The sequence below is a fragment of the Lepidothrix coronata genome, unplaced genomic scaffold (assembly GCF_001604755.1).
Source record: "Lepidothrix coronata isolate B3197 unplaced genomic scaffold, Lepidothrix_coronata-1.0 Scaffold53, whole genome shotgun sequence".
In the NCBI taxonomy this organism is placed as follows: Eukaryota; Metazoa; Chordata; class Aves; order Passeriformes; family Pipridae; genus Lepidothrix; species Lepidothrix coronata.
Window position 1 is genome coordinate 2135156 of NW_016690233.1, and position 26647 is coordinate 2161802.

At 34.6% G+C, this 26647-nt stretch overlaps 1 protein-coding gene across 1 annotated transcript in view; it reads right to left on the reverse strand.

Annotated features, from left to right (window-relative positions):
* The window catches only part of DYNC2H1 (dynein cytoplasmic 2 heavy chain 1), a 161271-nt gene that overhangs the window by 102209 nt on the left and 32415 nt on the right, over nucleotides 1-26647 (reverse strand). The window contains exons 36-59 of the mRNA XM_017815950.1: nucleotides 26076-26191; nucleotides 23953-24152; nucleotides 23048-23312; nucleotides 22504-22711; nucleotides 22010-22139; nucleotides 20313-20468; nucleotides 19166-19425; nucleotides 18284-18530; nucleotides 17445-17596; nucleotides 16773-16917; nucleotides 15462-15564; nucleotides 14910-15077; nucleotides 14665-14789; nucleotides 12789-13037; nucleotides 11886-11994; nucleotides 10753-10866; nucleotides 9775-9917; nucleotides 7582-7663; nucleotides 7002-7156; nucleotides 5183-5320; nucleotides 2767-2880; nucleotides 1398-1558; nucleotides 1121-1244; nucleotides 417-538 (exon numbers count right to left, since the gene is read on the reverse strand). Of these exons, the coding sequence (XP_017671439.1) occupies nucleotides 417-538; nucleotides 1121-1244; nucleotides 1398-1558; nucleotides 2767-2880; nucleotides 5183-5320; nucleotides 7002-7156; nucleotides 7582-7663; nucleotides 9775-9917; nucleotides 10753-10866; nucleotides 11886-11994; nucleotides 12789-13037; nucleotides 14665-14789; nucleotides 14910-15077; nucleotides 15462-15564; nucleotides 16773-16917; nucleotides 17445-17596; nucleotides 18284-18530; nucleotides 19166-19425; nucleotides 20313-20468; nucleotides 22010-22139; nucleotides 22504-22711; nucleotides 23048-23312; nucleotides 23953-24152; nucleotides 26076-26191 (3786 nt within the window). The remainder of the gene's footprint in view (nucleotides 1-416; nucleotides 539-1120; nucleotides 1245-1397; nucleotides 1559-2766; nucleotides 2881-5182; nucleotides 5321-7001; nucleotides 7157-7581; nucleotides 7664-9774; nucleotides 9918-10752; nucleotides 10867-11885; nucleotides 11995-12788; nucleotides 13038-14664; nucleotides 14790-14909; nucleotides 15078-15461; nucleotides 15565-16772; nucleotides 16918-17444; nucleotides 17597-18283; nucleotides 18531-19165; nucleotides 19426-20312; nucleotides 20469-22009; nucleotides 22140-22503; nucleotides 22712-23047; nucleotides 23313-23952; nucleotides 24153-26075; nucleotides 26192-26647) is intronic.

Genomic DNA, 26647 nt, shown 5'->3' on the forward strand with positions numbered 1-26647 from the left:
AAAACAACTAAGGTATAACTTCCAGGAAAAAGAAAATATTGCGCACTTACTTTTCTGTATCAGCAGGAACATTTTATTACCTACAGATGAGGTATAATTTCTTTTATCTTTTTTTTAATAAACTTCAATCCACACAGAATCACAGAATGGTTGGTGTTGGAAAGCACCTCGGGAGATCATCTAATCCAAACCCCTGCTAAAGCTGGTTCACCTGGAGCAGGTTGCACAGTATCATGTCCAGGCATGTTTTGAATATCTTCAGAGGAGACTTCACAACCTTTCTGGGCAGCCTGTTCCAGTGCTCTGCCACCCTCTAAGAAGTTATTCCTCATATTCAGATTCCTTCTTGGAGGTTTTAGTTTTGCCCACCATCATTGGTATTAAAAGTACTTGTTTTGTAATAGGGTCTAACTTACGCTTCCAAGCCAGCCTTCTCTTTTTCCAAAGGCTGAATTCGTTCTAGGACATGGGAATACTGGATGTTGGCATTCACCCAAGCTGCTAATGGAGCAGCTGCAGCACTGGCTCGTTTAGCATTCTGAAAAATTCAGTAACAGTTAGAAGAAAGTCCTTGAAGTATAATGCAGAAAAGATAAATACTGTAACAGATTTACTAGTTACCAATTTAAATATGCCAATTAGCCTGCTCTTCTACTGAACTAATCTTTTAAATTGTTACTAAGAGATTATATTGTAGGCCAGCAATCTGCATTAAAAAAACACAGTGGGTATCTTTAGAACTATGTAGCTTCACTGAAATTAACCAGTTTTAAATTAATGCATGATTTATTAGACTCTTACTGTTACAAGGAGGCCAGAAGAAGCCAGTTACTATTGCTTGGTTGAGTTCTAATTTATACCACTGACAAAAATCTCTGAGGACTCGATTCCTTAATGACTTCTCATCCCACAGCTCCCCACTCACCAACCAAATTCTCATGATTAGAGGCAGCATGCAACCTTTATCTCTAACAAATTCTGCAAGCAGAATTCATCACTTTTTCTCTAATTTAAGCTCATTCTAAAAATTATGTTGGCAAATCAGACAACCATGTCTTTTTTATTCTTTTTGTCTTTTTTTTGGTCTTTTCTCATTTTATGTAACGCAATCAGGAATTACCTTTGGATCAAAAGATGCTCTATTTTTAGAAAGAAGTTCTTCAACACTCTCTCGTATTTCTCTTGGAATATTACGGGCGTCAAAGGATTCTATGTCCTCCCTTACACTTCTTTTCGCCAGGAAACTGTAAAAAGAATTAAATAACTAAGTAAAGAAGAAACAAATATTAAAAAGATTATTTCTACATGACATCAAATAATTCTGAACATGCATTATTCCTGAATATAAATGAAAGTAGTTCATCTTAAAAAGTTTAAAGCTTAAATAAAATCCTCACCTTTTCATGCTCACCCACGATGTATCAAAAATCCCCATCAGCCGCAGAACTCCCTCTAGTATGTCTCTGATTATGTCAGGGGGCATCCGTAGTGACCGGATTTCTAACAAAGACTCTGGCTTTATATTTCCAACAGCTAATTTAGCTTCACTAACCAGTGGCTTGAAACATAAAAACACATTATAAGGAGGGATGGGGATACAAAAAAATGAACATCTGCCATTACAGTTTTCATACAATTTCTTGTTCTTTTTAAATACTTTATTATGTAACCAACTACCACTGATGCATATTCAAGTTTACAAGTTATTAAAAAATTGTCACATGTTTACTAAGTGATATTAAATATATTTCCCCATAAAACAGCATATTATAATCCTGACATACCCTAGCTTTTCGTTCAGCACTGAAATTCATAAACATTACATAGATATTAGTGTCAATCATGTTTGCTCTTTCGTTACTTAGAAGTTCATTGTGATACAGGTATCTTTTAATAATTATGCTAATTACTATTTATAGGCATGAGTGAGGATCTCTGTGTAAACACACACAGAACTACAGGTCACAAAAGCATTCTATTTCCAGTAGCTAAACAAATCCAGACAGCCTTTGCCCTTATCAACAAATAGAATGATAAGAGAAGTTAAAGATTATTATTTAAAAACTGTGCACACCTTACAGATCTTTCATATTTATCAAAGGCCACAAAATGGGTGTAGTCCTGCAGTTCTATGTCACTTTCAATACAAGGATATAATTCCTTAGCAACTATAATATTTAAAAGGAAAAACAAAAAGTTGCTGTAGTTTTCCCTTATGCTTTAGTATAAACTTAAAATGGATGGGATGAAAAATAGAGACTAAAAGCAATGACTGTACACAAGCAGTTTGCTGTAGGGCCATTAGGATATATAATTTTCAGAATTTAGTAATAACTGGAAATTATCTCTCATTAAATTATTTCCATTCAGATGAGACTACCAAACCCTATGACATTACCAGTTTGATCAAGGCAAAGTAATGTGGTTGGTCTATATAAGACATGAGTAATTGAAAAATATTCCATAAAATCAGCAGAACTCAGCTGTAGACTATAGCAGCATAGAAACAGCAAGTGGTTGGTAAGATTTGGCTTGAAAATTCTTTCTCTAATTAATATCTAAGAGAACACAAACGCCAAAATGACAACCTAAATTTGGCAAATAGAATACTGTTTCCTAATGCAAGAAGTTTTAATATCAAAATAATTTAGAGCAAAATTTAAGAATTGCAAGGATAAATTTTGCAAAACCATTGTGCACAGCAGGACTTGAGTAACTCAGATAAAATCAGACTGCAAAATATTACTTTTTCTTATCAGCTCTTACCTGAACCTCTTTTAGTTCATCTTCAATTTTTCTTTTTCTTTCTTCTATTTCTGCAGCCTCTTCTGCTATTCGTTGTTTAATTTTTTCCATTTCTGCTTTTTGCTCACTAGCACTCTGCAAAAAAAATACCTTTAGCTTGCAAAGTTACACAGATTTTATTCCCTTAGGTCTCATTTCTTTTAGTCTTCATTATAATAATTTGCACAATACCAATTACAGTAAAATATCTGAGTCTACTTGATACTAGATGGGCAGACTAGGTAAATAAACTTTATAGAATAAGTATCATTTGCTTTTACTGTGTCACCTTTCTTTACCACAGACCAGAATCTGTACCTCTATTTTTGAGAGGCTCATTATGATCTTTTTTCTCTTTGCCTCTGATTTTCCATTCCTTACCAACACGTCAGTCTTCCTCTAAAAGGATGAGTGACAGCCTCCGTAACATTCTTACTACATTTGAAAGTACTGCCGTGTTGTCACTGTCTTTGCAGCTGTTCCCATATCTATTTCAATTTCTTTCACAACATCATTAAAACTCTATTTTTCTATCATATTCATTAAAGCAGCAGTTGTGTTGGAACTACAGCCTATTAGTCTAAAAGTACTAATCATAGAATGGTTTCTTTACTTAAAATTTTTACCAATCTGTCTGTAAGGATACGTATGTCCTACATGCCTATTGTAAGTTGTTTGGGTTTACATCTCTTTTTTTTTCTGGATTTTTACTGAGCCTACCACACAGCAGACAGTAGCTATTAGCTATCTCCAATCCTAAGCCAATCCTAAAAACTTCAGTACAACAATTAATACCTACTATATTAAACAATAAAAAGGACCTACATGTCTTTTATCATTGAGGATAAATGTTTAATATGCATAAAAGACTAACATTCTAAGCTCAGTACTTAAAAAATAAAAGTCAAAAAAGCCCAGAGTTTATGTTTTTCTGATATATAATACATTATTATCACCAGTAATTTTCAAGCTGAGTTGCAGCAGAAGGTAATGGATGCATATAAGCACAGAAAACCTTAAGATAATAATAATTCTCTGAGCACTTAACCCAAGCTGTAGATCAGCATGTTATTGAAGATTACATTCAAATACATAAAACATTAGCTACATGAAACTAGATTAGACATTTCATGCAAATGAACATGTACTGAATGATTGCTCTGAATAAGAAAACCTTAAAATTCAGTTGTAGGTCAAAAGCCTTGCTCTGAAAGGAGATTAAAAGAGTCTCTGTGTATTAGAGCACTATCTCTTACATAAACTAGAACATTTGAAGTGACATTAAAATGTTAGAGGGCACCTATACTTTATGCTAATCTAAATAATCAAAATTCTACTGTAATTTTTCTGATGTCAGTGGGCCCATCATGTTTCATTGCTTTTGACCTATTCTTTGATTATGTCCTACAATGTAATATGTGCTACCCACATAACCTGTAACTCTTCTAGATAACAACAGACACAGATTCAAAACTGACATCAGTGAACACACCAAGGTAATCATCATTATTCAAATTCACGTACAGTAGGCAGATAGAGCCTAAAAGTACTAAAAACTGCCAACAGCAAAAGACACATAAAAATGGAAGCAATGCACTTTCAAAGCACTGTGAACCAAATGGTTTAAAAGACCAGGCATTTACTTTACTGCATACAAAGAATGTCTTTGGCATTGAGCTTCCAACCAATCAGACTAAGTCAGTAACAAAAAAAACCCAATGCAGTGACAGCAGATTCATTACATCTTAACCTACGTTTATGATTCCAGGAAGTATCAATGTGGAGACCTACTGTTTGTGCAATTATTTTACTTGACTGAGAAAACATTACTAAAGAAAGTACAGAATACTGAAAAAAGGTCTACCTCTCAGCTGAAGAATAAAAATTCGAGGAATGATGAACATGGAGGTATTATTTAATCTTCTCTGAGGTTAAATTCTGAGGACCAGACCTCATGAAATACACACTTTCTAAGAGTTCACAAATTTAATTCCTGGTATTTGTTACTTAAAATAGTGCTACCTGTACATATTTTATTGAAAGTTCCTATCTGTGATAAACATAAAACGCATCAGCTTGAATTTATGAAGTTCTAGGAAAACTTTCAGATAGACTAAACTACAGCAGTAAACACTACTCAGGTGCAAAACTTGCACTGATCTCTTCCTATTTGATCAGTTCGAATATGATTTAAGTTATAGAATCCTGTGTCCTGTTGCAACCTTATTCAAGCCTCAGGGCTCATGTCTTCCCTTAGGCAAATTCTTGCAAAAGCATGACATTTTGTAACACTTGAAAAGATTACAAAACACAGGCAGTTATGGAGATCAAAACCAGAAAAGAATTGTTTTGGTTTTTGGGGTTTTTTTTCCACTTTTGATGTGATTGTATATACCACCTGCATAGATACTGTAATTTCTTGAAGAGCAGAATCAGCTTCATCCTGCTTCGTTTTGAGTAAAATGCTTTGCTCTCCAGCTTTTCTGTTCAGTTCATCAACCAGGGCTTTAGCTTCATTCAGCTTTGAAACACCTGCCTATAAAAGTTTTAAACAAGCAGATATTTAGCAGTGAATTTTTAGCAGATTTAAATGAAGGTTTGTTACAAATAGGATGGACAAATTAAGAGTGATGTAGACTACTATTCTATTTTTTTTTAATTATAGTTCCACATTTTCTTGATATTATTTACATTTTGTTGGTATTATTTAACCTAAGAATGAGATCTGACACTTTAAGATGTGTCACTGTAAGATGTATTACTACATCAAAAAGATAAGAAAATTCACAAACTAACAAACTTTTAACAAAACAGTAACTAGCACATAATCTATTTCTAAATAATTCAGTAGAATTTAAGTTAACTGATATTAACTCATTGTAATTATATCTCCCTTAAAAACAAATCTATAAAAATTCAACAAATTGAAAAGAAATAGATTAGCTTATTTCCATATATTTGTACACTCTAAAGAACACAGATGTACATTAAACAAAGTCTCTATTATGCTTAAGATTAACTATTTTCTTTAAGCACATTTTCTACCTTATTTACTTTATATTAATTATATAATAGAATTATTTCAAGATATATTTGAATCAAAATACCTGGAAGATGTATTGACTGAGGATACACATCTCTAATTTTCATGAAAATTATTACTTTTATTTAAACAGAGCATTTAACAAGTAAATGAGTGCTTGTCACAAACAAACCAGTTATATTCTAAATATACTCAAAAAAAAGCAATTTCTATTACTACAAATTTAAATCTTCTTAAATTGCATACTACAGTGATGGAAAAATATTGGCAGACAGAGTAAAAATAGAGTAGAATACAAGGCAAGGAAGTAATTTGGTTTTGACAGATGCTTTAAGAAAAAAATACAGATTTGCAAGTGTGGTTTCAGAATATCAGCATGGGTGACAGAAAAGGAGCTGAAAGGGACAGGAGAAAGGCAAAGACAAAAGTTGTCCTAAAGGACAACACAGCTCTTTCCAGAAATATACTGGGGGAAGGGAACTAAACAGGATTGGAAAGATAACAAACGGGTTTCAAAAATAAGGATGTTATGCATACAAAACAGGAGTAAAGTGACACCTGTGCATTTGGTCCAGAACTGTCCACAGGTCTGATGTGTGCCAAAGGAATTTAAAATCATTCCAAAACACAAAAGGAAAGACAATCACAACAAAAAGAATCTTGGTCAAAGCTACACAAGAACACCATGAGGTTAAAGATAAGTCTGTCAAACTAGGACGTGAAAATCCTACAAAGCAGGAAGTTATTCTCAAGATATAAAGAAAGGGCTGGAATATGAAGCTACACAGAGAACATTTATATAAGCAGAGGCGGGACTTAAATTGATGGAAAGATGATGGGTTTTTAGCAACACAATTCCAATACACATGGGTGAAAAAGTTTACAGTGCTTTCAAGTACTTTTTACTCTGCCACAAAACATACCCAGTCTCATACATTCTTGAGGAAAACTATTACCAAAACAAGACAAACACTTTTCTCCCTTTCAGGCATTTCAACAGACAAGTGCATTAGGATTCATGATATTTCTCTCCTGAAATCACAGTGTGAGCATATGCCAATAGAGGACACATCACGCAACCATGTTAGCAGCTACAGCCCATTAATACACAAGACATTTCCAAATATGGGAGTATTTTGAAAAGTCATATGTTAAAAGTGTTTTAAACACATACCTGCAAGTGGTTCTGCCTTTTTATTAGCTCTCTTCTTTTACTGTTATTGATGGTACTGTATACACGAAGGAATGTCATATACCTGCTAGGCGTTGCTCCGTATATTTTACATGATTCATGGATTGCCAGAAATGACTTCAGAAAATCAGAATCACCTGTACAACATCATTTGTTACACAGATAATATTATACTCAATTTTATCTCACATTGAAATAACTAAGGAAGAGCAATAGAATGTTTTTTGAGATACGAATTAAGGGCATCCAAAAATATCACAAAGACTATACTTTTTTTAAAGTTCTGTCAGGGAAACAACATGCAACTACATTTGAAATGCATATTTCTCAGAAAGAAATATACTGAAATTGTTTGATGTTTGAAAAAGCTGGAGGCTTGGGCTCCTCTCTCAACACACACACACACACAGTCCCACACCCCCACACACACACCCCCCACACAGACTCCCACCCACACACCCCACACAGTGGTTCTGACCCAATAATTACTGATCTGGTGTCTAACATTGAGTAAGTGTTTAATAATAAGTAATAGTAACTAGTGTGTCTACCCAAATATTACCTGAATGTTTTTTCTTAACCTCCTTATGTGTTTTTCCAGTCTTTTCTTGTTCATCTGAATCATAGAGAAGCATTTCAGGTATCTAAAAAAAAGCCACGATTTTCTTCATGAAAATGACGAACAATGACAATCTGAGTTAAAATTAAAAAAACTCAAACCAACCTTAAATCCAGCTTCTCATTTGGAAAGACTGAAAATGATATATTTACTCAGAACAAGGAATTTACAGAATATTTATAGGATTAGAAAGATAAATTCTGCCTTTCCATGTCACTGATAACTTCTCGCTCTCTCAAGCAGAGGAAATTTTGCTGGCCGTATAAATGACCTAGTAGTTCTCAGAGGACTCTTACAATAGCACAGATGTCAAAGATTCAAAAATATACAATTCAAGAGGAAATCAGACAGTCTTAATCCACATTCTGTACATGTACATATTACCCATTAACTGACCTTCACTGAGATCACTCAGAGATGGGGGAACAGGGTGATGAAAACAGTGCTGTTTATGTTTGTGCTTAGGGTTTCTGTTTGTGTTGTTCTGTGTGAGAATCACATGTATATATGTGCTGTATATGTGTTTGTGTGTGTGCCTACTGAGAATACAATACATGCTCAGCTTCATCACTGGTTCACCTTGGGGCCATAACGCTGTGGGCACCCTTGCCCCTATCAGGGTACTGCATTTGGTAATCTCAACATACAGAAGTAATACATGCTTCTCAAACTCACACTGTGAACATCCTGAAATAAACAGATTTTAAATCTAAAAAGAACACACTGACGCTGTTCCATCAAGCAAAACACTTAGCAAAGGTTCAAGAACATAAGGTTTACAGTGCAATCTTAGATCTATAGCATTTCATATACACCTAACAAATCTATTTTAAAACTAGCTGTCTAACATACTAGTAAAAACAGATATCATCAGCATAGTTGGTGTGGTGGTTTGACCCTGGCTGGATGCCAGGCACCCATCAGAGCTTGACTATCACTCCCCTCCTCAGCTGGACAGGGGAGGGAAAATACATTATGAAAGGCTCATGGGTCAAGCTAACAACATGAAGAGATCAGTCACTGATTACTGTAATGGGCAAAACAGCCTTGACTTGGGGAAATAAGTTTAATTTATTACCAGACAAATCAGAGTAGGGTAAAGAGAAATAACTAAATTTCAAAACACCTTCCCCCCAGCAGTGCAGGGAGATGGGGAATGGCTGCTGCAGTCAGTTCATCACACACTGACTCTGCCCCTCCTTCCTCCTCAGCACAGGACTCCTCACACTCTTCCGCTAGTCCAGCATGGGGTCCAAAATGCTCCATCAGGAGTCCCCTGAAGGGTTACAAGTCCTTCCAGCAAATCTGTTCCAGCATGGGCTCCTCTCTTCACAGATCTACAGGTCCTGCCAGGAGCCTGCTTCAGCACGGGCTTCCTCTGGCGTCACAGCCTCTTTCAGTTGTTTCCACCAGCTTCAGTGTGGAGTTCTGGATGGGCTGTAGAGGGATCTCTGCTCCACTGTGGACCTCCGTGGACTGCAGGTGGACAGCCTGCCTCACCATGGTCTGCACGACAGGCTGGAGGGGAATCTCAGCTCCAGTGCCTTGAGACCTTGGAGTCTGCAGGGCTGTTTCTCTCACCTATTCTCACTCCTCTCTCTGGCTGCAGTTGTTCCTGTGCAGTAACTTCTTTCCCCTTCTTAAATGTTATCCCAGAGATGCTACCACCATTGCTGATGAGCCCCTGGCCAGCAGCGAGTCTGTCCTCGAGCTAGCTGGCATCAGCTCTGTCAGACACAGGGGAAGCTTCTGGCAGATTCTCACTGAAGCCACCCCTGCAGCTCCCGCCACTATCAAAAGCTCACAACACAGACCTGATACAATTGGCTTTACCATTTTGCTTGCAGTCTATTTTTATTTTGTTCTTAAATGTTGTGTTTGATCAGAGTCATAGTTGTCAGCATGTTGTTCAAGTCAGCACACAAAGAGAATAAAACATAATGTTGGTAAAATAATAATGCTAATAATATTTAAGTGTTCTGAGGAATTTTCTGTCTTTTTAAGACTTTACAAATCAATTAAATAAGCACAGTGACAATTATTCCTTCACAACTTTAAATATCTTTATCTTATTTACCAAAGCTCCATTATTTTTGGAGATACTAGTTTAAATAAGTCACAATTAATGCAATTTACCTTTTTCATACTGTCTTCTGACCAGGTTTCCATCCACAAAACCTGACATTTCTTATACAGTGCTGGATTACTTTCACAGTTTACTGTGAAATTTAAATTAGTAGGATCCATTATCAAGACAACATGCAGATTTTGTTGGATCCCTAAGAAAAAGTAACATATTAAATTTTTAGTACATAATAATCTGACTACATGATGGTAATTTTATTGCAAATACAACATAATTTAGTGTCCTTCAAATACTTATCACAAGGTAATTTCTGGGGAAAAAAGAGCCTATAATATCAGATCACACTAGGACAGGAATGCTTATAAATAAAACTTAATTTAGTATCATGGATTCTAATTATGTATATTACAGTGTATGTTTTAATTTTGAAGAGCTGACAGTATTTAAATAGATATCACTAGTTCTCATTCCAATTCATATAGACCAACAGAACCAATTAGAAGTAGTTTCAGGGCCTGAAACTTTGACTGTAAACATTTATATTCTTTCAGTCATATTATTTGATTTATTTGTAAACTATTTAATCTTCTTGTTGGTCTAAGGAGGAAGAAAAATAATTAAGAAACCTACCCGTAAACTTGCTGATTACTCAGAATCCAAAGTGATTTGTAGGTATAATAGGCAAATACAAGAGATATATATATGGTACTAAATATATATAAGCTATACAAACCAGAAAACAATGGGAACAAAACCTTTTTTCCTTCTAATTACTTTCAACAGCAGATTTCATAACATTTGTAAAACATTCATAAATACAAAATTTCAGATAGAATAACAAATTTTAAAGTGAGGGTTCTGTGCCCTCAAATATCACAATGTTATCATTATTCCTATCTGGTATTCAATAATTAACTGAAAGTTAAAACCGCACACAATAGAAGGACCATGTTAGAAATCATTTGTCCACTATTATACCACTTCCTACACTTCGGAATAAATTATAACTTATAATTCTGTTGACATACGGTATGTGAAATAGTTGAAAATTGGTCCTGTAAATCCATCTTGTGAGGCTTGATCCTTCAGAGGAGATAGCAATGGGTCTAATTCTTCTGTTTTATATAGCCCAGGAACTTCTCCTGTTTCAAGAATGAATTTACGTCAGATAAAATACACTATAATTCTTTAAATTCCCTTGAAGGATTCCCTTGAATCCTCTCTATAGAGATTTTGATTATGGCAGTATTCATCTCCATACTTCCATGAGTTTCATCCCATGCACTTCATCATTCTTTTCATGATATCATGAAAACAACAAACCAAATTTGTGATTCTATTTAACAGTCTACTTTGGTCATACTGCTGAAATGTATTTCAAAAGCTCATTCAAATCTACCCCAAAACAATACTGCACAGAAAACACATCTGTGACTGCTGACCCAATACTGCATAGAAAACAAATCAAACCAGAGTTTGTCATATACCAGGACACAGTAATGTGAAAGTGAGTAGTTGTTTAGATCCTCAGACACAGAGATTAAACAGTGGATGACAAAAATCTGATACTGTAAGGAGATTTGGGGTTGCACCTGAGAGACAGGAAAATCTGGTGCTCTTATCAATCAGCTCTTAAACTACTGCAGATCAAAAAAAGCATTTAGCAAGTTAGACTCAGTCCTTCAATGATCTCTGTGATCCAGGAACAAAGCTGGACAGCAAAATAAAGTCACTTTTGTTATTATTATTTATCATCTCACTCCTTTCAGAAAAGTGAGCTTTGCTGGTGTTCATTTCAATAAAGGACTCAACCTATACAATCTAGTAAAGAATTGGAACACTTCTCACTTTTGAATTTTATTATAAAACAGAAGCTGTAGAGTAGAATGCATTCTCATTTTGTTGTTACACTATAATAAAGAACTCCCTTGAAACAAGTTAGAGGAACTGAAAGCACCTGTACTATCGGGTAGGTTAAAGGACAGCTAAGTGAACTTTGAGTCAGGTTCTCATGTACAAGCACTCTACCTAAAACAACATAGCAAGGCAACTAACCTGTCTGATAAGAGATATAAAGTTAGAAAACATCATCTTATTCTGCCCCATTAGCTAACCCTGTACAGTAAAACTAAAACCATTAATCTTCTTGGACTTGCCTCACCTGATGACAGTAAACTGTTGATCATCTCCAGGAATGTGGAATGAACCAACTGATAGTCTTCGAGCAGCAATACCACCTGTTGTGCTTCAATGCCTGCAAGCTCCATCACCTAGAAGCAGGAAAGACATTTAAATCTCAGTGTATGGAACATATGTATTGTTCAATAGATAATGATTATTATAGAATATCCTGAATTGGAAGGGACCAACAAGGATCTTAATCTTTCCTTGATTATATATGACATACATATTTTCTCCACAAAAGATTTCTAGGTGATTCAGTTATATGAGATATCAAATATAAAGAGCATTCTACCTAGATGTACAGCTTGCTAATGAAAAAATTAAATTAAAATTAAAAAAGCCTCTTTCATAGAGTATATTTACACATATGATTCAATGATAAAACTGTATCACTCTTTTGTGTAGGCATAGCTCTAGAATTTTCTTTAGCATTGCTGAAGGTAATGAGAAACTCTTGATTCAAGGTTTGCATTTGATTTTAAAAAATATGTTCCCTTTCATCAGTCACTAAAATTTTACTTGATTCAGCTACTGGCAGATCATAGTGGAGACAGAAAACAAAAATATATACAAATACGAAAAAATATACATGAAAAATGTATATTCACACAAACTTTGAATTTATGAAGTCCACAACGCTCAAAGAGAATTCTGGTATTAAAAAAAGTGGAGTTTCAATCAATTAAATAAAGAACAGTATACACACTTAGATATAGAGAACTTCTAAAAATCTACTTGTTTCATTTAGACTGTTGCCATTTTGCTTCTCTTAAAATACGTCTTCGTACAACACTTCTGTGTCCTTCAAAATTCCCATATTCTTTTTTTTTCTTTAATATACACCTCAACATTACAAAATGGAAGACAATGAGTGACTTACATATTTAAGATCACTCTTGAACTGCTTCACCTCATAACCTCTGGAAATTTTGGGAGTAATCAGAACAGCTCCATGCATGTGACTAACTAAAGAGGTAACTGTTCGACGACCTACACCACTCCGTCCTGCCAAAAGAAGCGATCCTCCAGGAAAACTTAACACTCTGTCCACTTTAGACATATAACTGAGGACTTCTTGGAACAGTAAAATCTCTATCTCTTTTTTGTCTCGTCCATAATGAATGATACCCTATTAAAAAAAAGAGAGAAAAAAAGAAATGTGTTTACTAGTAATAAATAAAAGCAGTGAGATATGAAAGCATCCAACATTCAAAAGTTTAGAAAAGAAGGGCTTGAAAGCTTAAGACACCACACTGATATTCACTACAAATAAATTATTTATGTGACAGAATTTAGATACCTGTACCAGTAATGAACATCTCACACTACCCCCAGCACCAGGATACCCTAGAAGTCTTTGATATATTAAAACAGGAATCTACAACTGAACTAATTAAAATTGAATAATGGACCAGAACAAAGTCTGAGCTGTCTCTGACTACAGATCAATTAATTAATAACTTAGAAGATGTTTTAGGCAGCTAATTGCTGCATAATTGCAGATTATGAAAATTCATAGTGAAATACACACAATAACAGATCCTAAAATCAAATTCTGACCTTGTTATACTAATTAAAACCTCTTTGAAGCCCAATGTAACTGTGTAGTCAGGAGAAAAAAAAAAACCAACAACAAATTCTCTGCTAATTGAGGCTATTGAATTTCATCATTTCCCATATAGTCTACTGGTCATAAGTTGGCAATCAAGGAGAGGGATTAGTTTCCCATCTGCAAGAGCAATCCATCAAACACTATTAAGGGACACGATCTCAAAGCTCTCATCCTAAAAATCAGATACCCTAGCAGAATTAAAATGTTTGCATTTCCTCATCAAGCTCAATTTTTGTACTTTACTGCTTAAAAGCATGCCAAATCTCCAAACAGTCCATTTGTATTTCTTCAAATAAAAATTACATTACTGTCGCCGGAACAGAGAGATTTCTCTGAACAATTTTTCCTGCACTCTGTAGGCCTTGCTTGCCATGGAAGTGGCAAGCATGTATTGTTTATACTTATAGACTGTGTGAAAATATGTGATGTTTATACTTGTTAGCTGTGTGTCTAACTATAAGGTTTGAGAACATAATATGTTTATAGAAAGAAAACCTTGAGAAACTGAAGATAATGAAACACCTGCAAATTTAGTAAAACCCTAAAAGCAAATTAATTAGAAAGAGGTTTCTATGCCAAGGATGATTTCAGATTGCGTGGACAGAACATCAGGTCCAATGAACTGGAGACATGAGACGCGTGCACAGACTGAGCTATCCAATCACCTTGTTGTAAGCATGTGCCCCAAACAAACTAAACTGTATAAAAGTTAACTGATTTAAATAATAAATTTGACATATTGCCGACCATAATGGCCTGTGAGCATTATGTTCATGCCTCTCCATCAATACATTACCAAATCACAAATTCAAAAAGTAAACATTTAATAAAACACTTAGGTACTCAAACACTACACAAACGTATGGAGATAAATGTTTTTCAAAATATTGGTTCATCAAGCTGTTGTAAATCAGCAGCAAATGCAACTGATGCCCTTTCATTAAAAACCCTTGCTACATGATACTTCCTACTGCCTGCCACATAGCATCACAAACCTTCCCTCACTTCACCAAATGTAAAAGATGATCCCTTGAACAAGAAGCAGACCCCACCCTAAACTGGTGCTTGCATGTTACTTCTTGCAAAAAATGTCTCGAATCATTGTTGTGAACCCTTGCTGTGTATATTCTTTAATGTGTCTCACTTTCTGAATAACATCTTTCAGGTCTGTTGAGTTTAGTCTGCCAAGTGGCCTCCCATACGGTGGCAGTGCCTGTCCTGGTGTGATGAATGCCTCTTGACAAGCTCCCCAAGTTACATAGAAGGTATCTGTGAAAATAAAAGGAAACATTCGAAACTTTAGGTGTCCAGTTCATATGCTATCTGACTTGATTAGGCCATTCCTAAACAAATATTGCAAGTTTGTATGGTATGCTTCAAATAGTTTACCTGGCATATTGTCCAGAACATCCGAGCCCCAATCACCTTGAAACACTTTCATCAAGACATTATCAAATACATGAAGTTCTTTCATGCCAACAATTCTATCACGGAACAAACGACGTGCTTCATAAGCAATAATTTCCAGTACATAGTCTGCAGTTGGTATCAATGATCCTACAAAATTTAAGGAGAGAAATAACTTTATATATTTATAATAAATTCTCAAATTTCCATTTCAAAATATGAGCTTGAAAATAAGCAAGTGAAATTACATACCAGCAGGAAAGCATTGGTAAGGAAGAAAGAAGAGAAAAAGTAAACATTATGAAGTGCTTTTTAATAATATCTTTATGGATCATTATAAGATAAAATGAAACATATTCTATTAATTTTATGCAGTGAACTGTTTTGCATTTTTCTCCCTCTACTGAATTACAGATAGTTCACAATTTTAAAAGATGAATGAATTGCATGTGGAGTCAACAGTACGACTGACATCAATAATAACTTAGGCCATTATAGAACACTTTATCAATGAAAACCAAGTAAGTGACTTACCACCTGCTAAATCATATCTGAATAAACCAAGAACCCACTGAGTAAGAATACATGGTGTAAAAAGGTAATGACTGTGATCATCAACTGTGAATTTTGCTCGTACCTAAAATTGGGAGTTAAGGGGGAGAAAAAAAGTGATGTTTTAAAATGTAAAGCACTTTTTCTAAAATACCAGATAAATTAGTTTTCTATTTGGTATATATTTAGATATTTTATTAATGGGCTCCTTGTTTAAATGTTGTTTTCTGACCAAAATAGATTTTCTCAGAACAATTCTTTACCATTTCTGATGGAAACAACCACATACGTCACCTAGAACTGTTAGTGCAGTATTATTAGACAAAATACATATTTTTTGAAGAAATACTAAATATGAAATGCAAAGGAAGTATAGAAGTGTAATAAACACCTACCTAAATTAGTAACACTTTCTCACTGCAAAAGACTTCATACTTACTCTTTTCCCAGAGAGGATATTTGAATATACAACTGCTTTAACTCAAAAAAAACCTGCCATCATCAGTAACTGGATCATCATGTGATGAGATTTAAACTCAGATTTCTTAGAATACATTGATAACATCATATGAAACTCCTGCTAATTGGTGCATGCCAGTGAGTAACTAAACCCAGATTCCAGTCACAAAGATAGGTTTTGTATCATGGTTCTGCCTAGATGGGGGTGTGCATACATTCTTGGAACATACAGCAAGCACCAACATCCCCACAGTACCTACCCCAGTAAGGTTATGTACTGTTTAAGAAAAGCAAGTACTTAAGTGTTTTGCTTGATAGAAGTCCACAAAATTTTAAGCAGGAGGATAAAATGAAATTCCGTGTCTAAATATCTATTTTTAACAGTGTAAAATTTTAATAGCTAGTCCTTGATGTCTGTAAAGCACTCCACCCATATATCTCTCTTCTCTATTCATAACAGCATCCACAACAACTGGGCACATAACAATCTGTTGCACTGTCTCCTCCTTACCCATTAAGTGGGAAAACACTATTAATCCCCATTTTATAAATCAGGAACTGAAAGTATAGAAAGGTTAAGATGCACACCAAAATCCTAAAATAAATCTGTGGGAAAGCAGGAGTACTTACCGCTTACTCAGTTTACCTCTAATACCCAGGATTCTCTGCAAATAAGTAGCTCTAACATTGATACCAATTTCATTAAAAATAAATAAACTTGGATTTTAATACTGATAAACCTTTTTATTCACTTATTATATCAAAAGGTAATTATTTTTTTTAAAAATGCCTGAATTGTCCAACTCCTTGAAAAAAGAAAAAATATTTCCCTACCTGCTCGTATATTTGAACCATAGATCCTGCTAGCTGATGTATTTTTGGTAAAGAACCCCAAACAGGGTGATTCCTTAGGTTTTTCTGTAGTACAGGTTCCAAGTAGGCACTATAAATAGTTTGCAGTTGTTCTCTTTCTGGATAGCTAAAAAGAAAAAAAAAAAATCATTATGGACTATCAATTTTTTTTAATTAAAAATGAGTCAAACTTGTATACACAATTACTAAGAAATTTCAATGAATAGCATTTCCATCCAGCAGCTAAGTAAAATTATCATTTTATTGCAACAGGCCAGTCAGAAATTTCTAAATACATCTGTTGATGTACTCAAACTTAAAAACAAACAAATAAACTTCTTTTCAATTTCTCTAATTTTGTAACCAAACAGCACCTTAATATAAAGCTGCAGAAAGCAGATTACTGAAAGCAAAATCATCCAAAAAGAAACATATTTCAAACACTTTGCTATCAACAGGGAGCGACAGATTCCTCTTAGCTGGCTTCTAGTGCCAAGAGGCACCAAACAGCACCAAATCAGATGACCCCAAACTGCTGGAAAATATGAAAGAATAGAACAGCCACAGCTTGGTAAAGACTACATGAAGCAAGGGCCTTATAAACAGGGGTTGAATCTGAGTTCTGAGAGTTAAGACTAATTTTCACATACTTACTCAATTGCACAGAGACGAACAATAGAAGTGAATCTGGAGGTAAGTTTATGTCTTCCTAATGTTCCTCCAGCTGACATGGAAGCCACGATTTGGATGTTTTCTAAACCGACCCATTCCAGATTTTCATCATAAAATCCTTGATATGTAAGAACCTTTAATAATTAAATAAATATTTCATTAAAATAAAGTCAGCAGAATATCATACAAAATAAAATACAATAAAATAGTTATAAGTATACCATTATTTCTCTTTTCTTAATTGTCAGAGGTGTATTACTCCTCACAGTTTTGCATCAGCTGCAGACTTCATTGTCCAGATCATTAAAGAAGATGTTAAACAGGTACTGTGTTCCAAGTACACTCTGTGCCATTGATCACCACCCTCTGGGCTTGGCTCTTCAGTCAGTTTTCAACCCACCTCACTACCTGCAGCCCGTATCAACAGCTTTTTTGTGAGGATCTTTTGGGAGACAGCATCAACAGTCTTAGTGAAGTCCAGGTAGACTATATCCACTGCTCTCCCCTCATCAAACATGACTTACCCTTAGTGAATCCACGCTGACTACTCCTGGTGATTTTCTTGTCATTCATATGCCTATTGCATTATAACTCATTGAGACAAGCACTGTCTTTATTTACTTACACAAATAAGGCAAATAAAAATGGTATCTTATTTCTGGCTGACACCTACATAGTCTACCCAAGTAGATGCAAAACTAATGCCAATGCAGATGCAGGGTGTTAACTCTGAAAATAATCAATGTAGTTATTTACTACATACACTAAATTATATACAGTATACTTAAGTGCCTTTTTAAATAACAGACATAAGTATTCACCTGCTGTAGAAAAGCCACGAGAGTGCTTGTTCCCCATTTATCAGGTTTGGGTAGATTGATGTCTTTTAAGTACAAAACAAGCCTTTCACAGTCCTTTGGTCTGTATACTCGCCCAGTGTTTGTACTGATTACAATGCAAGTTTGACTTAATTTTTGTAGAAGATGTTGAGAAGTAGTTTGTGCACTGCAGTGAATGGTAGCAATCTGAGTGGATCGGAGTTGAGAAAATGCATAGTGAAGCAGCATCCTAGAAAAGCAAACATGTACATACATACAAACTTAAGTAAATTAAACCGCTGTGTATCCAAATATATTGTATAGTTTTTGAATTAAAATGCATATACTATATCCTGTATTAATGGAATAGGTGGAGCATGAGGCTTGCTGAATTCAACATTCTTGCCTTTAAAATTGTGCTATTTCCTATTCACAAAATTCAATAAAAGTGTAGTGTACACAGCTACACAAAACAAACAGCTAGTATAAATACCTTGATTATAGTGATCCAACACACCTAAATAAGGAACCTAATATGGGCAAGAGAAGGAGCCTGTACACAGGCACCTAGTGTCTCTTGAAATAAAACTGGATACCTCGTGCCTAAAGCTGTTGCTCCATGACAGCACAGGTTTTCCAAAGGTCCTGTTTCATATCTAAAAGCCACTTTCAGATGTCTTAGATGCATACTGACAGTCTGAACTTTCCCTGTAGAACTTCATAAGAACTTATCTATTTGCCACTACAGAACGTTTGTTTAATTAGTGACCTACACAAGTGATATTCTATCAGAAAGTCTTATTATAAAAGCATTATAACAAAATATTACAAATTCTGTCAAATAACTAGAAGTATATTTTACTTAAAATAGGAACTATTTTTTACCCCTTTCCGCATCCTTCAGGACCCACAAGAAGAAATGGCTGCTTATTATTAATGTCTAGCCAGGGCCTAAAGTAATCTAAACTTCTCTGCATGTCAGGAGTTTGAATGACAGGAAGTGTTTGGAGGTTACTGAAGTCATCAGCTGTTAGATTTTCAGGTTTTTTCAGCTGATACAGCGTTAGCTGTCCAGTGTCAGTGTCATAATATGTGTCCAGGGGCTTCCTCGGGTCTGGTGGAGACTCTTGTGCCCAACTGAAGAGCTTTAGAAAAAAATAAAAATAAAACTTCAATTAAATCCATGCTCCTAACAACAAGATCTACCATTTCAAGCTAATCTAAAGAATGTTCAAAGAATAATTCTGTAAAATCACATTTTGATAGTTTAAGGCTGCCTCTGAAAATTCAATCATGTCATGCATTTGCTTTAAGTCCTTACCTAAATAGTAATGTATTACTTTTCCACTTTTCATAATATAGAGAAATTCAAACAAATTGTATTTTGGAAAGCTATACATAATTTTTTTTTAGACTAGGCAACATAATAACAATAATAATTGTAAGAATGAGATAACTCCTTCACATGCATCAATAACTAATTCCTAAGGCTGAGTCTACACCTTTATCATTTGCCCACTATATATGCTATAGCTCCTGACTGCCTTTTGGAAGGAACTACTTTCTTCTCTCCAACACAAACTCAAGTGTGATTGTGGAAATATCTATCTCCAGGGTCAACCTTCTGACTATGGACCAGCATACACACAGAGTTTTCTAATACTGTTGCCTAGCTCTTGTGCCCTCAAGTATCTACACAGAGAATCACACACCAGCACATACAATACACAACCTCAAAGTAATGCTCTAAGAACATCTCCCTAATGAGGTGCAACGAAGTCCTCACATTATCGTTTCAAGCCTTCAGAACAGAAAAAATCCACAAAAATAAATCTGTATTACATATACAATACATATAGACACACACAGTCTGCTATAGTGGGTCCTTGCAGAAAGCAGTATGGACAGAGGTTTCCTAGCTGGGATGGATGCACTTAGCAGTCTATCAGTGACATATGAAACACTCCTTTACTTCTCAGCTATTTCCCTATAGACAACAGAGATTACAATCAAATTAGAGCACAAAGATTACCTCTTTTGCAAATTCTTGTCGTGATTTCATGTTGAGATTGCCACCAAGACCACGTAACAAGTTAATAATAAACTGTCCACGATCAGTACACCCATGAAGATGAGACAGTCCATTCATCACAGTTCCAACTAAACTTGTTTCTACCACAGAGTCATTCTGTAAATTACAAATTGTAGTAGATTTAAATATATTTCTCAATATAAATGTGATGTATTGCTAGTAGACTGTTATTACTCATTGCTTTTTGACACTTCCACAAATAAGGAAAGATCTCAGCAGTGTTATTGTTCCAGAAAATTCACTTGACATTAAATTATTTCTAAGAATTGATTTGGAGGTTTTAATTGCAGACTACGAATTGATGTAATTTAGGATAAGCAATCAGAACTTTCCTTACAGATTTTCAGAATCTATAAGAAATAAACATGACTGTATACCAGAATTCTTTCTTTTGAACAGATCATTTTTGAACTTTGCTCTTTAGCACCAAAGGGAATTTGAGCCTTGGGATCAAATTTTTATCTTTATCTACCTGGAGATACTTTAGAAGTCTAAAAGTCACAATGGGTGAAAGAATCAAGAAGAAAAATAATAACAAAACCATAACAGGTCCATATAAGTTACCCAAGGGGAAATAATGCAGATCACCTAAAGACTAGCTTAGTGGCCACAGCAGTGGGTGGGGATGTCTCCTAAATAATATTTTGTGCAATATCAGCTACTTGATCAATGCAAATCCAACTCCTTCAGAAGAAGGGGAGGCTGGGAAACATCTAGAGTCCTTAAGAAAATCTAGCATATACAAACCAATTATCATGATATACATCCCAGAATTCAGATAACCTACAAAGTTTTGAACTATCCTTTTTTTTAATATTTTAATTACATATTACTTTTCACCTATTAAAACATTTTTCAGTTAAGATTTTGAGTAGAATCCTAAAGTGGTGAAGTTATATACTTAATTCCAGGACAGATTAGTGTAAGCTGTTATAATTTAGCATTCTGAACAATAGAAATACTTTTTTAGATATGTCTCTATCAATCTTTTTAGGTATCTAGCATTAAATTTCTCCTCAACCTTTAACAAGCTTCAGTTTTCAGAGTGCAACTTTTCAAATTTTAGCCATTTTTGTGTTATAGACAATAACATCGATCTAGAAAATTTCTTCACTTTTTTAGTTTAGATTATCAAGTCTTTCAAATCCTTGAAAACATAAAGAAAAATAGCTGGTATGGAATACTGCAATGCATGTATTTCTGTGAACCTTAATATCTGTTTTTATTAGTTTAAATGGTATTGAATGTTTCAAAACTTTAAGTACAGCAATCAGTTTTTGGAAATTTATTAGAACAGTTCCAGTATTAATTTTATTAAGGAAACAGCTCCATTGTGCTGTGACCAGTGTGGTCACAGCACCAAACCTGCCAAAGTACAGGATGTGTTTGGACAATGCTCTCAGGCACATGCTGTGATTCTTGGGGTCGTCCCGTGTAGGGCCAGGCACTGGACTTCAATGATCCTTATGGGAACCTTCCAACTCAAGATATTTTATGATTCTATGATTCTATAAAAAAAGTAGAGATTTTTTTAATAACAATTTAAAAATTAATCTGAATTATCTCTTAGTGTTAAATTACAAAAATAGATCATACTTAACAGAAGCTGATATTTGCTTAAGTATTCATTTACTAACCTTCTTTACAACCCAGTTTAGAGCCTTTTCAAAATAGTCACCAATCCAGTTTTCGAGGTTGTACCTGCATTCTTCAGGCTGACTTCTTAGCCAAGACTTTATCAGAGCATTAAGATCTGTATCTTCATCACTAAGCCAAAACAAAACAAGATTCAGATAAACACAAGGCATCCACACCTTTAAATGGACTGGTTCAAAATTCCAGAAAAAGTTCAGGGAGATATTTTAATAATTTCTAACCCATACTTGGGCTCTTCAAGTGTCATATAAAAACAAAGAATCCACCATGTCTTTTTGAAGAAGTCTGAGGTGTATCAGCCAAAAGATTATAACATAACAACACAGAAGGGACATACAACCTGAAGCAAACTTCCCCAGTGATTGGTTTTGTAAGTGTAAGCTACAATCAACTGTTCCATCCACTTGAGAATACCTTTCAAGAAAAGTAAGTATATTTGCTTACTTTGAAAGTATGTAATACTCCCAGGACTTACCTCAGAAAGATCATTCCCATTCGAGATATTGTAGCAGGGGAGGCACAGCTAAGGTCATGAGTTTCAAATATAAAGTTGACATTTGAGCCAAACTGAATTCTTTCTCCATTGGGCATAGTCAACAATCTGTTGTCATCCAAAACAGAATTCAAAGATTCAATCCATTCGGGATCGATATCACCATCACAAATTATCCATGAAGTAATATCTATTTCCAGGCACAAAAATAAAAAAAAAAAAAACAAGAAAACAACTTAAAAATATCAGCCCTTGTTATTTTAACATTATTTAGTTCTCTCTTCATTATAATTTAAACAAAAGTTCTATCAAGATATACCTTACATGCTTTACCTTCTGGTGCCTATTTTTGTTTTCTTATAAAAAAATTTGGAAAGTCTGTATCAGGGCTCCTGACTACAATTGTTACCAGAAGGTTTTCTTACCTTATGCTATCCGCAACTGATGATACAATATAAAAATGTAACTGAAAATGAACCATTTCAGTAATTTAGGCATAATGATGTATAACTCCTCACAGACATACCTTGGGGCTCTCGTACCACTTGTCGAGCGCTGTTTGTAAGCACACCATCTGACCATTCTCTGGTGTCCATGTCAATACGGCCTAGCAACTGATGTCGAGGCATAGCTTTAGGATTCATTGTATACTGTTTCACTACTCTGCCAGTTTTACCAAGTGCTGTCTTTAACATCCGCCAAAGTGTTGATTTACCTCCACCACTGGGACCTACAATAACTACACCCATTCTTTGACGTAGCTGTTCATACAATTCCAAAGCCTTCTTGATCTAGATAATAAAACAGATAATGGTTATGTGAAATTGTAAAGCTACATCACACGTTCTTTTTAAATGTTTTTCCAATTTACTTTGCATGCAGACATTTTCTTGTTATAATTTTAAATTTTGAAACGATATTTGCAGAAATAATTAAAATTATGTTACTAAAGAATATTAAGAAATTTATTTTGCATGTTAGAAGCATTTCACTAAATTATTAAAATAAAAATATTAGCCATCTTTGGGCATATTTTTACTGAGCAATTTATGAATCCTTAGTCACAGAACTTCATCTAGTTCTACAATAAATAACCAAAAACATGACAAAGAACTGTTTGATAAAACCAAATATTCACATATTTCCTTCTTTCACTGTTCAAAATATTCATTGACATTAGTACCTGGCTTGAATGAAACTGTGTGTCACATGTTCAGATCTTAATTTTCCTTGAACTATTTTACTTTCAGTGACATCTACGTGCTTCAAACACACATCCAATTTTTTATATACATGTAACTAGAATCTAACTATCAGTTATTCTCACTTCTTTATAAAAGATTTATTTCAAAAGAAAACAGAAATTAATTCAATGTGACAAATAAGTTCTAATTCAGAATAACTCGTTTTGTTGCTGTAGACGGTGCTTACCTGCGTGCTTATAATTTCTAAGTTTGCTTCTTCAAAGACTTGATGTAAAGCTGTAGTTAACTCAGCATATTCCACATCTTGAAAGTCGGTGCCAGGAAATACATCCTTAACCAGTGCATCAAAACGTGCGCAGTCTGCAAACGTAAGCTTTGACGTGGTATTAAGCCTCAAAGCTTGAACCACCATGTGACTTTCATTAACTGGAAATAAAAACAAAGAGGACAGATCAGTCCAAGCTGTTTGTTGGGGGTTTTTTTCCTTTGAATATGTCAGCATTCAAAGGAATGCAAAGACATTGAAAGTAGAATCGCAGCACAGACTTCATTCTAGTTCATGTACCACTCTACTAGGAAGTTCGGCAAGTGCTTTACTGTAAGTATAATATATGCCCACAAATGTATTCATACAGATATGAGATGGTTATGATGCTGGTCAAAAAGTAGATAATAGCCTAATGATTATCACAGTAGCTTACTTGCTAAAGAAATTAAGAAAGAAATTAAGAATCTGGATTCCAGACCTTACTCTGCTAGAGGCAGTTTGAAGTCACATCTTTCAAGTGCATCCTAATTAACTATGAATATTCCAGAAGTAAACACTTTCCACAATTACTCCTGAATCTGAAATACTATGGAAATGTAAGCATTTTTGGGATCAGAATGAAAAAAGTCACATAAATTATTTACTCTGAGAGAAGAACAGATACTCATGGTGGGAATGGCACAGGGTTCTCATCTCTCAGTTATTTTCATTTTTTAATTGAATTACATTCTCATGTAAAACATGACAGGTGAAAATTATCCTGTGTTTCTCCCCTCCTTCTGAAAGTGTGACTGCCCAAAACCAGAATGTCCAGATTCAACACAGGGGACAGAAAGTGTCCATTCTCTAACTTCCCTTCTTCCTGTGTCTTTTTCCCAATGTTCCAGAGGTTAAATATTAGCATGCCCTTCTAAAGTCTGGAATAAGTTCAAAGTTTTTCAGACTGAAAAATGTCCTAAATACAAGTGCTTCTACAGGTAATTTTTCTAAATAGCATGATAAACAGTTAACAGGAAAAACATTGACATTAAGGAACTTGATTTAGAAAGGTTGAACTGCTTTACTAAAGGAAGCAATACAAAATTTAAGTAGCATTTTGCCATGCCCAAGGATTTTGACTCAAAAATACAAGCAAACATAAAGAAACAGGCAATTGCATTTGTTGGAAATGTCTTAAGCTTCTTGAAGTAGGGCATGAAAAAACAATCAAACAAATAGAAACAAAAATTTCTGGATTGAAATCATAAGTTAAATCCATCCACCTTGCCTTCGGCAGAGTTATTGAAAATTATGTTTTAAACCAGAAAAAATTTCAGCAGATTTCACATATCTAAACATTAAGCTAAAATGTCATAGCAAGAAACAGTGATAGGAATGTGACCTAAAACACATCACTGGTAATCCTTCTCTGGTAGATCCATACTAAAGTCAAGTACAAATTCTTTAAAGTTTTCAGACCATTTTTTTACGTTAAGATATGTAAACTTTCAGGTATATGCCATTTAAACAAACAGGTTACAGTAGTTGTCTCCTAAATATGTGAAATGCTCATCCATTCCACACTCTTAATTCCCACTCAATTAACACCCAAACAACAATAATTCAAAAGCTTAAAAAAATATATTAACTCAGTCTAGTCCAATATATTTCTATCATTTCTACCTGTCCTTATATTTTTCTCAGTCTACCTATCTGAATCTAATACCATATGATAATTTTTGCAAACCTCAAATAGAAACAAAATAGTCTGAAAACTTATGAATAATTGCAGCATCAGAGGATCAACTTTCCTGTTCTAAGCCAAACGAAAACAAAAGTCTTTAAGAATCATTCAAAATCCTTCCAGAATGAAGTCCTGTGTTTATGTTCTTATCATCACAGAAAAGCTCAATCTACAATATGACAACAGTCTTTTGTGATCTCCTAGTGAAGGTGGGCTTTCACAGATTTTTTTTTTCTTTTCTAAATTGCCTCCAGATCCAAGCCATGGCTTCTCAAAACTCTAGTGAATAAGAAGTCGGCAGTAAATTCTATTTGTACAAGATCCTAAAGAATCAAAAGTTTGGCATGGGCAATCTTACTTTCTTGCTTTGCATTGCTTTTCTTCAGCTGTTGAAGAAGGCTGCCACAGCCTCTCAAAACAGTCTTCAATGCTCGTAAACCCCAGTCATAGTGTTGCTGTGGTGTCAGAAGCTCCCTAAATTTGAAAACAACAATATTGTAATAATCTTTAGGTTACAGTGCCTGAAATTTTGGTTTGGCGAATGAACATATTTTTAATAAGGTTCTGGGCAAAAGAGAAACTGATGAGTATTTGTAGTGCCACTTGAAATGCATTTCAGATACAAGGAATGACACTCTTGAATTTTCAGAGGGGTTATATTCTACAGCTAATGTATTTATTATTGTGCCTAACAGTACTAACTATAACCTCTAACTTTTTGTATTTTCTAATGTGCATACTTTTAACCAAATAGTTAACTTGCATTTCAACAATTTCAAGAGCCTAAAATCAACACAACGCATCTGAACATTCACATGCTCACATTTATATTTAATGAACATACTAGGGGAGCAGCAATTTGTCCCCTTGAGATTATAATTGCATTCCATACACTTTCACACCTCAACCTCTCAATATATTGCAGTATTT